The 12084-nt window shown below is 49.8% G+C and overlaps 1 protein-coding gene across 1 annotated transcript; it reads left to right on the top strand.

Annotated features, from left to right (window-relative positions):
* Positions 1 to 5318: 5318 nt before the first annotated feature.
* Positions 5319 to 8082, top strand: Neu4 (neuraminidase 4). Its single transcript, XM_035439294.1, has 3 exons — positions 5319 to 5531; positions 5636 to 5891; positions 7103 to 8082. Exons 1-3 carry the CDS (start codon positions 5331 to 5333, stop codon positions 8080 to 8082), a joined length of 1437 nt encoding a protein of 478 aa, XP_035295185.1. The 5' UTR covers positions 5319 to 5330.
* The last annotated feature ends 4002 nt before the right edge of the window (positions 8083 to 12084 follow it).

Below are 12084 nucleotides of genomic sequence, written 5' to 3'. Positions count from 1 at the left end.
ACAGAAACCAAAAAGACGTAGAAAGATGAGAAAGAGATACAGACAGATGAAAGGTTGGAGAGGGGCCCAAGGAGCAGAGAACACCCCAACCAACCAGAGAAACTGACCAAAAAGATCTGTCCAGAGAGAAGTTGGAGACCCAGGGACAGGAGCAGGGCTGGGGTGCTGGCAAGAGAAACGATAGTCTTCATTCTGTGATGACAGCACTGGAGACTCAGTGGTCAACCTTGCTAATTTGGGTGGGTATAAAAAAAAGAAAAAGAAATGGCTTACATGCTGATTTGGCACAAAACAGTGTTGCTGTTGTTCTCTAGCCCTCAAATAGCGTGTCCTTGCCCACTGAATTTCTCATTGCCGAGTTCTTCAGAGAGATACAATCTTTCCTGCTTGTCTAGCAGAGTCCTCACCCTAAATTCCCCATCCTTCTGGGTTCCAGAGTCCCCTCCCTTTCCTGACACATGGACAGACTTTTTAACCCTAAGATAGACTAAAAAGCATCCAAGCAAATAGGCACCGGCTGCTAGCTAGGGAATACAGGAATAGTGCCTCCTCATCTGGGATTCACTGTGAGCTCTAAATGCACCTCATACTGAAAATGGGCAGTGAAGATTTTCTTCTGACCACCTGCAACTATATGTTGTGGAATATTATGTCAACTATGTGAAGGTGTGTTGCATTTTGTTTATGCTATGGAATATTACTTTAACTGTGCAAAGGTGTGTTACATTTGCTTTTGCATATTGGTTTATTACTTTAACCGTGTAAAGGTGTGTTACTTTTGTTTCTGCTGTCTTTGTTAACAATGTAAGGATGTGTTACTTTTGTTTTTACTGCATTTGTTTAATTATGAAAAGATGTGTTGCTGTTTCACCTTGCCTGCCTAAGGCACCTGGTTGGTCTAATAAAAAACTGAATGGCCAATAGCTAGGCAGGACAGGGATAGGCAGGACTGGCAGGTGAAGAGAATAAGTAGGAGGAAAAAATCTAGGCTGGGGAGAGAAAAGAAGAAAGAAGAGAACCAGGAGAAAGAGAGGGACAAGCCTGGGGCTAGAAGCCAGGCAGCTGCCAGACAGACAGACATAGAGACAGCAGGAAAGATGTACAGACAGAAAGGTAAAAAGTCCTGAGGCAAAACATAGATAAAAAGAAACAGATTAAAATAAGAGCTAAGATAAGGCCAAGCATTCATAACAGTCTGCATGTCATGATTTGGGAGCTTTTGGGTGGCCCAAAAGAAAAAGCCTGGCCAGGTGGCGATGGTACATGCTTTTAATCCCAGCACTTGGGAGGCAGAGGCAGGCAGATCTCAGTAAGTTTGAGGACAGCCAGGACTGTTACACAGAGAAACCCTGTCTCAAAAAACCAAAGAAGAAAAACAGAAAAGGCTATGTCTCATGACCACTGCTTCACTTGTCTGAAACACAGTTGTGTTTCAAACAACAGGCTTAGGAGTTGTGTTGTAAATGTATCAGTGGGGGCTGGGCTCCAAATAATCATTTGTCCTCTGTATTTTGATCACTTGTGGTTTTCTGTAATGGCCTCTATCTGTTGCAAAGAGAATTTTCTGGTTGAGGGGTGAGAACTACAAGGAGCATCCTTAGGGTCTCTTCATGATCCGCATGTCACTGGAAAAACGGGGATGTCTTCGTTGAATTCTTAGTTTCATTAAAAGAATTTATGAAATCATTTTAAATTAAATTAACTAGTTTAATTTAATTTCATTAAAAGTATTTACAAAATTAGATAGCTGGGATACCAGCATGGGACTGATCCAGACCCCAGGAACATGGGTTTCAGCGAGGAAACCTTGGAAATCTAAGGGACCTCCTGTAAAAGTTCAGTGTTTATCCCTAGCACAGGTGTGTACTTTGGGAGCCCAATCCACATAGAGGAATACTCCCTGAGCCAAGACACACAGGGGTGGGCCTACGCCCTATCCCAAATGATACGATAGACTCTGATGACACCCTATGGAAGACCTCACCATCCAGGGGGAACAGAAAGGGTATGTGATAGGTAGGGTTTTAGTTGGGGGGTGGGGTGGTAGGAGAGGACGGGAGGGAGAGGGAACTGGGATTGTCATGTAAAACAATCTTGTTTCTAATTCAAATAAAAAATCTGAAAAAAAAGTATTTACAAAATTCTTTTAAATTAATTAAATTGAACTAAAATGTAGCGAAAGGATTTAATAACGGTCTTAGAGGGAAACTCTTAGACAATGTTATGAGAGTTTGAAAGGAAGCCTCTCTCTTCTGATGGTTTCTAACTGGCCATCTCGCACCTACCACTTACATTGGTTATTTTTGCCATCCTCTTTTGGGGATGAGTGTCCATCTTTATGTTTCCTAGGCTGGCTCTGATCTCCTAGGCTCAAGAAATTCTCTTGGCTCGGCCTTCCATGGGAGACAGATGTGTGGCACCATACCTGGATAAAAGACCCAAGTTATTTATAGATACACATAACCAAATGAAAGTGAAACAAAAAAAGTATTTTTTTAATCAAGATTAAGGCTGGAATTATGGTTCAATGGTTAAGAACACTGGCTGCTCTTCCAGAGGTCCTGAGTTCAATTCCCAGCAACCACATGGTGGCTCACAGCCATCTATAATAGGATCTGATGCCCTCTTCTGGCCTGCAGGTATACATGCAAAGCACTCATACATAAAATATAAATAAATAAAACTTAAAACAAAATAAAGATTAAAGACCCCAAGAAGGGGCTCTGGTTTTCTGGTATCAAGCCAACAATTGAAACATGGAGTGGCCTTTGAGGGTACCAGGCAAAGATGTGGGCTGGCTTTAGTGCTCTGGGATAACAGCTTGGCCAGGTCAACTGTAACAGGAAGTCTGTGGTTATCTCTGCCAAAGCTGAGGGCTTCAGGTTCCCCACTGTGATTCTTCATCCAAAAAGACTTCTCTCGGGATGGCACAAGTCTGAGCTGAAACACAGCTTCTTTGGACAATCCCCGTCCCTGGAACTTACTGAATGGGCCACATGGGCAGCTGGTATGGGGGAGGTCCAGCTTCTGCTTCTCAACTGAGGTCTCCCTGGGACTGTGAGGCTCCATGGAAACCCAGAGCTGACTCAGGATGACAGCCCTGTCCCCTTTGCAGGCCTCAGTTTCCCCTCTGTACAATGGGAGTGACCTGATGGTCTTTGGAACCTTTGTCAGCCCTGCTGTGTTTCTATGCTGGAGAGTGGGCTCAGGCTCAGCTTTTGTAGGCTGTGTTTACAGTTACCGTGGTCCTAGGCTTTTGGGAAGCCATCCAAATATAGAGAAAATGTCTCTCTTGTGCCTGTGCAGTCTGAAGGGACACGTGGCTCCTTGCACCTGCTTCTACTTGGGCACAATTGCTCTTTGAGTGCAGAGCTGGGGGGCTTCCAGGAGACGGAAGCTTTTCAGAAGCCCCAGAGCCAGTAGTGGCTGAGCAGGACAGTGTGCACCACTGAGCTTGTGGCCCGGACTGTGGTTGGTAGACTCAGAGCACCTACACCGTGGAGCTAGTGGTGGTCAGCACAGCCCTCCGTGGTCTGTGGAGCCTGCCATTGCTTTATGTGAGTGACTGCCCCCTACCCCTGCTTTATTCTGTGTTTGAATCTGTGAAGCCATGCTAGGTCCCTACTGGTACCATGGTAGCATCCTGCTCTCTTTGTTTCCCCTCACTGCTCTGTGCTGCTGCTGCTGCTGCTGCTGCTGCTGCTGCTGCTGCTGCTTCTTCTTCTTCTTCTTCTTCTTCTTCTTCTTCTTCTTCTTCTTCTTCTTCTCCTCCTCCTCCTCCTCCTCCTCCTCCTCCTCCTCCTCTTCCTCCTCCTCCTCTTCCTCCTCCTTATACTCCTCATCCTCTTCCTTCTCCTCCTCCTTTTGTCTGTATTGCTTTGGAACCTGTCCTGGAACTCTCTCTGTAAACCAGGCTGGCCTCGAACTCAGAGATCTGTCTGCCTCAGCCTCTTGAGTGCTGGGACTAAAGGCGTGCACCACCAATGAACGCCTGGCTGCTATTACTTCTGTATGGCTTGTGGTAGGCTGGTCAGGAGTGGCTGGTGTGGGCTGTGTGTGTGGCTCTGGTTTGGCCTGGGGTGCCTGGTCATGAGTTGTTTGGCTGGTGGTGGTCTGGCCTAGACGGTTGTGAGCTCTGACTGTTCGTGTCCTGCTGGTAATGCACCCCTTGCCCTGCCTTCCCAACAACCCCACACCAGCTATATACACTCATCTTCTCGTCTGCCATTGTGCAAATCAGACAGTGGTACCTGGCAGGCCCAGGTCATGTCCCCAACTTATCTCCCACTAGTCCTTCTTTGAGAGGCTAAGTGGGGAAGAAATATGCCCTGGGGCTGCTTGGTCACCCTCCTGTGGCTTCAGTTCCATGTGGAAGTGTTTCCAAGCTCAGTCTAGAGTCCCACAGATGAGGATGCAGAGGGTGGGGGTACGGACAAGAGGGGCTAAGCTGCTCACAGGCAGATCACACCGTAAGCCTCCTGACCTTGGCTTGTGGGTGAGGTTAGGGAGTGGCCGCAGGGGCAGACAGCACAGCGAGGGCCATGCGGAGAGAGGCCTTTGTCCTTCCTCATTCAGCATGTCCTCCTGGCCTGGAATGCTGCCACCCGCTCCTCTGCTCCATCAGCCTGGCAATGACCCTGCTCTGACAGGGAGGAATCAATTTAGGGCCAAACAAGGACCTCTCTGGTGTCCTTGGCTTTCTTTTTGCTGCCTTTTGATCTGCCCTGCCCCTGGCTCTCTCTGGTGCCTATGAGAGCTTGGTATGGATGCTGCAGGAGAGGGCTCTGCTGTTCTCCAAACCACCAGCCAGCCCAGGGATCCCGTGGGCGCATGCCCTATGTCTGAGCTATTTTCTGTGGAGATTTCTGGAGTTCCCTTCTGCTTCCATGTGGGTACCTTCCAGTTTCATCTGCCTCTGCCGTGTGGTGTGCCTTCCCTGGTCTCACATACCATATTTGTGAACACTGAGCCCCCCTCCCCCTTTTTGTCTGACTTTGTCCACTTGCCCATACTCCTGGTAGGCGAGTTTTGTGGTGATATGTGTCCAGGACACACCAGCTGGAAGGATGTGGGGTCTCTCTGCCCAGCTCCCCAGCACCAGTTAGCCTGGCAAAGGAGCAGCTTGGAGAGAACAAAGGGGCCTGCTCTATAGATATTTGGGGTGCAGTGGCTGTGAGGGGTCTGCAGATGGGTTGTGAGAAGTCTGGGGAGAGGGAGATTGGAAAGTGCCATCAAGAGGGCAGGTGTCTGTGGGGCTGGCTTGTGGCCATGTAAACCTGTGGTGCCTCCTCCCCAACAGATTCCAGGTGTCCTGCTCCTACCTGAAGGGCATGGGGCCCTCGCGTGTTCCCAGAAGGACCGTTCTCTTCCAGCGGGAGAGGACGGGCCTGACCTACCGCGTGCCTGCGCTGCTCAGTGTGCCTCCCAGGCCTACCCTGCTGGCCTTTGCAGAACAGCGACTCAGCCCTGATGATTCCCATGCTCACCGCCTGGTGCTGAGGAGGGGGACACTGGCCAAGGGCTCAGTGCGGGTGAGTGCAAAGCGCTGAGGGGAAACGGAAGCCCAGCTCTACTGATCCCTCTGGAGACTAAGGTCAGGCTCCAGATGTCTTGACCAGCTGCCTCTTTTTCTTAGTGGGGCACCCTGAGTGTGCTGGAGACTGCGGTGCTGGAGGGGCACAGGTCTATGAACCCTTGCCCGGTGCTGGACGAACACTCGGGTACCATCTTCCTCTTCTTCATTGCGGTGCTGGGCCACACGCCCGAGGCCGTGCAGATCGCCACTGGCAAGAACGCTGCTCGGCTCTGTTGTGTGACCAGCTGTGATGCGGGCCTCACCTGGGGCAGTGTGCGAGACCTCACTGAGGAGGTCATTGGTGCAGCATTGCGGGGTAGGTGACACCTGGTGTGGGATGGGCTGGTGGTGTGGGGCGGAGGAATTGAGTGGGTAGGAACAGGACAGGGCAAGATGGGCTTGGGCTTGACCCTTGCATAGGCCCACCAGTCACTTGGAAATCTTCATTCTGCCTCTCCTATCCTCAGTTTCTTGCCCCACAACCCCCAAGAGCAATGACTTCCTAACACTGTCTCCAGGACTGTCTGGCATTCCCCAAGCGCCTTCAGTGTTGGCAGGGCGGCAGCTAAAGCCCACCAGGGGCTCCCTTTGTCTTGGTCTGTAGAGGAGAGGGTTGGGGCTCTTATTCTCTTTTACCACTTCCTTTTGCTTTTCGCCTCCTCCTCATCCAGCCCTGGTCTCTGGCCCCCGTCATTTTTTCCACCTCTGCAGTCCCCACCTGCAGTTGCTGACTCTGTTTCACTACCCGACTCCTGCTGATAGGCGTGGCCCTAGGGGCTACAGGACCAGGCCCATGACTGCTACTTAGAGGGGTGTGGCAGCTTCTGGGAGGTGGACAAGGACAGTGGGCACATCCAAAAACCTCACCCACGGTCTCCTCCCTTTACCACCCTTGTGTAATAGCACTTGCTCCAGAAGTTGAGCTCTGCTGGTGATCATTAAGCCTCTGTTGGCTAACAGCTGGGGAACCGCTCTGTGGTAGACCACTTGTTTGGCCCGGTTTCTGTGCTTTGCACCCCCAAACAAAAAGCAAAAGTCTCCCAAGTGGCTGGAGAGATGACTCAGAGTGAAGAGCTTGTATGGCTTACAGCTCTTGCAGAGAACTGGAGTTCGGTTCCCTGCACCTGAATTGGGTGGCTCACAATTGCCTGTAACTCCAGCTCCAGGGCATCTGCCACCTCTAGCCTCTATGGGCACCTGCACTTATGTGCACACCCTCCAAATGCACATAACTAAAGATGTATTTATTATGTATACATGTATGCCTGCAGGCCAGAAGAGGGCACCAGATCTCATTACAGATGGTTGTGAGCCACCATATGGTTTCTGGGAATTGAACTTAGGACCTCTGGAAGAGCTGCCAGGGCTGTTACTCTCTGAGCCACCTCTCCAGCCTCCCCCCAACCCCAATGCACATCATTAAAAATAAGTCTTTTAAAAACTTTAAGAAGGCATTTGACCGAGCAGGCTCCCAGGATTATGCAGTCAGATGACCCAACCCAAGGTTCTGGCTCCTTCTTTCTGTAGACTGGGCCACCTTTGCTGTGGGTCCAGGCCATGGAGTTCAGCTGCGCTCAGGTCGCCTGCTTGTCCCTGCCTACACCTACCACGTGGACCGCCGAGAGTGTTTCGGCAGGATCTGCTGGACCAGTCCCCACTCCTTGGCCTTTTACAGTGATGACCATGGAATCTCCTGGCACTGTGGAGGCCTTGTGCCCAACCTGCGCTCTGGAGAGTGCCAACTGGCTGCCGTGGGTGGAGACTTTCTCTACTGCAATGCCCGGAGCCCTCTGGGCAACCGGGTGCAGGCACTGAGTGCTGATGAGGGCACCTCCTTCCTGCCAGGGGAGCTGGTGCCTACACTGGCAGAAACTGCCCGTGGCTGCCAGGGTAGCATTGTGGGCTTCCCAGCCCCACCCTCCAGCAGGCCTCAGGATGACCGGTGGCCCGTGGGTCCTGGGAATACCCCACATTCCCCATGCTTCTATCTCAGAGTACAGGAGGCTTCAGGGGAAGGTGCTGGGGGTCCTGTTGAAGGTTGGGTTCCCAGAGGGCCATTCTGCACCCCACAGACCTGGGGTCTAGGGAATCATGGCTCAGAACCTGGGCCAGGTGGAGATAAGACAGTCTGGAGCCCAGAACTCCCTGTGTCCTCTGCTTCCCTGCTTCAGAGTCCCACATGGCTGCTGTATTCCCACCCGTCAGAGCGTAGAGCTCGGCTCCACATGGGAATCTACCTGAGCCGGTCCCCCTTGGACCCCCATAGCTGGACAGATCCCTGGGTGATCTATGAGGGCCCCAGTGGCTACTCCGACCTAGCGTTCCTTGGGGCTGTGCCTGGGGCGTCCCTGGCCTTTGCCTGTTTGTTTGAGAGCGGGATCAGGGCCTCCTACGAAGACATCTCTTTTTGCTTGTTCTCATTGGCTGATGTCCTGGAGAATGTACCCACTGGCCTAGAGATACGCAGCCCCAGGGACAAGCCTCAGGGGCATTGCTGGCCCTCTTGATGGCCTGGCCCTCTGGCAGGCACCTGGGGAGGAAGGGGAGAGTGTATAGAAGAGGCTGGGTCAAGTCAGCATGACCCTGGGATGGACAGTGTCTTCCTTACTGCTGCTGGGGGATGTCACTGGGGAGCAGTCTGCTGTCTGCACTTGAGTGAAAAATAAAGGGATTTCACTTCGTCTGTTTGTTTCTACATCTAAACCTTGGGTCCCAGCACTCTAGGTCACTTCTCTGATCGCCAAGGTCATTTCCCACCTACATCCTGCTCAGTTCCCTCATCCCAGGGGAGGCTGGCAGGGGTGAAGGCGACAGGAACAGTGGACATCACAGCCCCTCTTTCCACTACCTGCTGTGTGCCAGCTCCAGTCAGTCTGAAGCTTGCCAATGACTGAAGCCTGAACTTTCTAAACGTCAGCAGGTGAAGGAGCCAGCCTCCCCAGCTAGTGGGGACTGAAAGGCGTAAACTAAACTCAAAGGCTTCACTTCTAGGAATGAAGGGACCCGACCCTCACTCAGCCCCTGCTTTAGAAGCCATGACAGGCTACAGAAAAGACATGTAGGCCTGTGACACAAGGAAACTCCAGATCCTCTGGCCTCCCTGAGCCTGGGCCAAAACTGAACACAAAGAAACTCCAGACTCCCCCCCACACCACCCCCAGCCTCCTAGGTACTTGGTTCCTGTGAACTGTTTGGCCACAAAAGAAACTCCAGGGGAGACCAAAACCTCCCCTATAGTCTCCAGGATACAGTTCTAAAAACTATTGGTATCTGTGTACAACAGGCCACCTGCAAGTAACAAGACAAAGCCATAGAAACCACAGAATGTTCCCTCTCAGTGGGGACCAATGAAAATAACCTGGTTCACAGGTATTTCATGCCAAAATATGACTTGGAGAAATTCTCCTGATTGTTCCCAAATGTCAACCAACCAGAAAGCAGCCGGTACCTACTGATATAATCCTGTAACTTCTGTCTTTAAAACCTGGCAGTTGACAGGGAACTTCACCCCCTCTGGAGGCTGCTGCTTAGCTTGCTAGACAGGATACCTCCCCGGCAGTATAGAACAATCAATAAACCTCGTGCATTTGCATTGGTGGTCTGTCTCCCTGGTCTCTTTGGGGATCCTTGTGACTTGGGCACAAAGAGATAGAGCTTGACTTGAGGAAGGGTTACTTCCTAGGACCTGCTCCAAGTGCCCACTTCTTTACACTTCTCTGGAGAGGGCTCTTATGTTTGTATTTCCCTCCCCTTCCCTCCCCTTTCCTCCCCTCCCCTTCCTCTTAGTACCTGACAGTGTGGAGAGGATACCTCTGTTCCCTCAGAAGGCCTCTCCCTCTGCCTTCCCACCTACCCCAACTCTAGTCTATTCCCACCACTCAGGGCATCTGATGTCTCTTGTAAGGAGCAACTATGCCTCGGGACGCCTGCCCCTCCTCAGCCCAGGCTACGCTGGCACTGCATGTTTTGTGAGTATCCTGGGTAACATGTGGTTTTCTAGTTCCCAGGATCACCAGCTCCAATATTACATAGACATTCATGTCTGGAAGGAAGAGTAATGCTCCCCCCAAGACAGCCCTGCCCTGCCCCCAGAACCCCCAAAAAACGTGACCTTGAAGACAAAGGGAGTTTTAGAAAGCTGAAGGGAAGATGGGGACCAAGCTGATTATCTAAATGGATTCAGAGCCATTATAGGACTCTAATGAAAGGGGGAGGGGCCAGAGGATGGGGGATTTGGAACTGGGTTTGAAGAAAGGGGAGGAGCTGAGTGCTTCCCCACCCCCCAAGTCTGCAGAAGGAGTCATCCCTGTTGACACCTTAGTGTTGCCCGACCCGTGCCAGAATTCTGGTGTTCAACATGTGGAGTAGGCCTGTTGTTTGAAACACAACTGTGTTTCAGACAAGTGAAGCAGTGGTCATGAGACATAGCCTTTTTTTTAATTTAATTTAAAATGATTTCATAAATTCTTTTAATGAAACTAAGAATTCAACGAAGACATCCCTATTTTTCCAGTGACATGCCGATCATGAAGAGACCCTAAGGATGCTCCTTGTAGTTCTCACCCCTCAACCAGAAAATTCTCTTTGCAACAGATAGAGGCCATTACAGAAAACCACAAGTGATCAAAATACAGAGGACAAATGATTATTTGGAGCCCAGCCCCCACGGATACATCTACCACACAACTCCTGCACCTCAGGCTCGATGATCATAAAAGGAGAGAAGGGGCAGCGAGGTTGTAAGAGCAAGAGGAACAGAAGTTTATTGTGAGAAATGAAATGTCATCACGTATATGCTAGAAATGTCACAGAAGCCACCTCCATGAAGTCTCATCAACATGGCTGCCTAAATACAGACCTAAACAAGGATGGCATGACTAGACATGCTAACATGGAAGGGGCAATCTCACGGAGCAACAACCCCTTACAAAGAACGACAGGCGACGAAGGGATGCCGAGAGCCAGAGAAATAGTCTTCCCCAGAAGAGATCCCCAAGTGGTCAGTCCCGAAATCACATGCATGCAAGTAACATTATAGAATTGAGCAGGTTGTGTTTACGTAGTCAGGAATTGTACATTATATGTACATAGTATGTATGTATATATAAATTCCTAAATATATAAGGTTAAAGGGAAAGAGGCCATGAATTTGAGAGAGAGCAAAGCAGGGGTACGTGGAAAGGATTGGATGCAGGAAAGCGAAGGGGGAAATGATCTAATTGATTATATTTCTATTTCAAAAAATTTTTAAAATATTAAAAAAAATAGCAAATAGTGGCTGGAGGTTGTCTTCTGTCTCTGCGAACCCCCACACTCCCCCAAGCATGTGCGCACGCACACACCCACATACAATGCACACCCGCACACCCACCCCCACACACACACACATCCTAAGGTACAGACAAGTCAACAATTCTGGTTGCCAAATTCACATCTTTAAATATTTGATCAAACTGATACCTCAGAGAAACAAATCCGTTGTGCATTTTACACCTGAATTATTTCTCCAGCAGCTGCCACACCTCAGGAGGCAATGAGAGGCCATCACGCTCCCTTTCCTCATTACACACCTAATTCAAGCTAATCTCCTTGAATGCATTGCCTTTGCGTGATTCACAAATTCTTCATCTGTCACTGAATGCACAGCTAATTCTTTTAGCAACAAGGCTTTCCCAATGAAGGATGCCAGGCGTGGTCTACGTCCCGTCCCAAACTCCTTACTCCAGTTCTTGTTCCAGAGTACCCTCCCACCGTTGCAGCTCTATCGTCAGAACACACTGTCCTCTGAGAAACTTAAGCTCCAAACCACATGTGTCACAAGGGCAGGTCCTAGCTATGTTGTGTTCATTGAAAATAATGCTAAAAGGAATTCTTCATATTGCCATGCTTCAAATGGCATGTGTGCTATAATTACTGCATCCTCAAATCCGGACCTTCTTTAAATTACAATAAAAAAATACTGGAAAAAAATTTGAGACAGGGTCTCCTATGTAGCCCTGCTTGGCCTGGAACTTTCTATGACACAAGAGTCTCTATAGACCAGGCTGCTCTCAAAGTCATAGAGACCCATCTTCCTCTAGCTCCCAAGTGCTGAGATAAAGGCATGCGTCACCAAGAAAAAATATATTTTTTAGAAATCCCTCCAGCCAGGTGGTGATGGTGCACACCTTTAATCACAGACTCAGGAGGCAGAGGCACATAGATCTCTTTGAGTTCGAGGTGAGCCTGGCCTACAGAGCGAGTTCCAGGAAAGCCAGAGCTACACAGAGAAACTCTGTCTCAGAAAAACAGTAAAAAGTTTATGTCCTTGTATCCATATGTCTCTGAGATTTGAGAAAAGCTTTCTTTAGTAACGCAAAATATCAAAAAGGTGAAGTTTGTCCTGGCTTTTTCTTTTTCATTTGGTTTCATTTCTTTTTTTATTTAAGACAGGGTCTCACTATGTAGTTCTGGCTGGACTGCAACTCATTCTGTATATCAGACTGGCCTCACAGAGGTCTGCCTGCCTC

Source organism: Cricetulus griseus, chromosome 2 (assembly GCF_003668045.3).
Source record: "Cricetulus griseus strain 17A/GY chromosome 2, alternate assembly CriGri-PICRH-1.0, whole genome shotgun sequence".
Lineage (NCBI taxonomy): Eukaryota > Metazoa > Chordata > Mammalia > Rodentia > Cricetidae > Cricetulus > Cricetulus griseus.
The sequence above is the reverse complement of the archived record's forward strand: the minus strand, read 5'-3'. Positions and strand labels throughout refer to the sequence as shown.

Coding starts and splice junctions, on each gene's coding strand:
- Neu4 (XM_035439294.1), top strand. CDS start 5,331: ATGGGGCCCTCGCGTGTTCCCAGAAGGACCGTTCTCTTCCAGCGGGAG. Junction 5,532..5,635: donor TGGCCAAGGGCTCAGTGCGG/GTGAGTGCAAAG, acceptor TCTTTTTCTTAG/TGGGGCACCCTGAGTGTGCT. Junction 5,892..7,102: donor CATTGGTGCAGCATTGCGGG/GTAGGTGACACC, acceptor TTCTTTCTGTAG/ACTGGGCCACCTTTGCTGTG.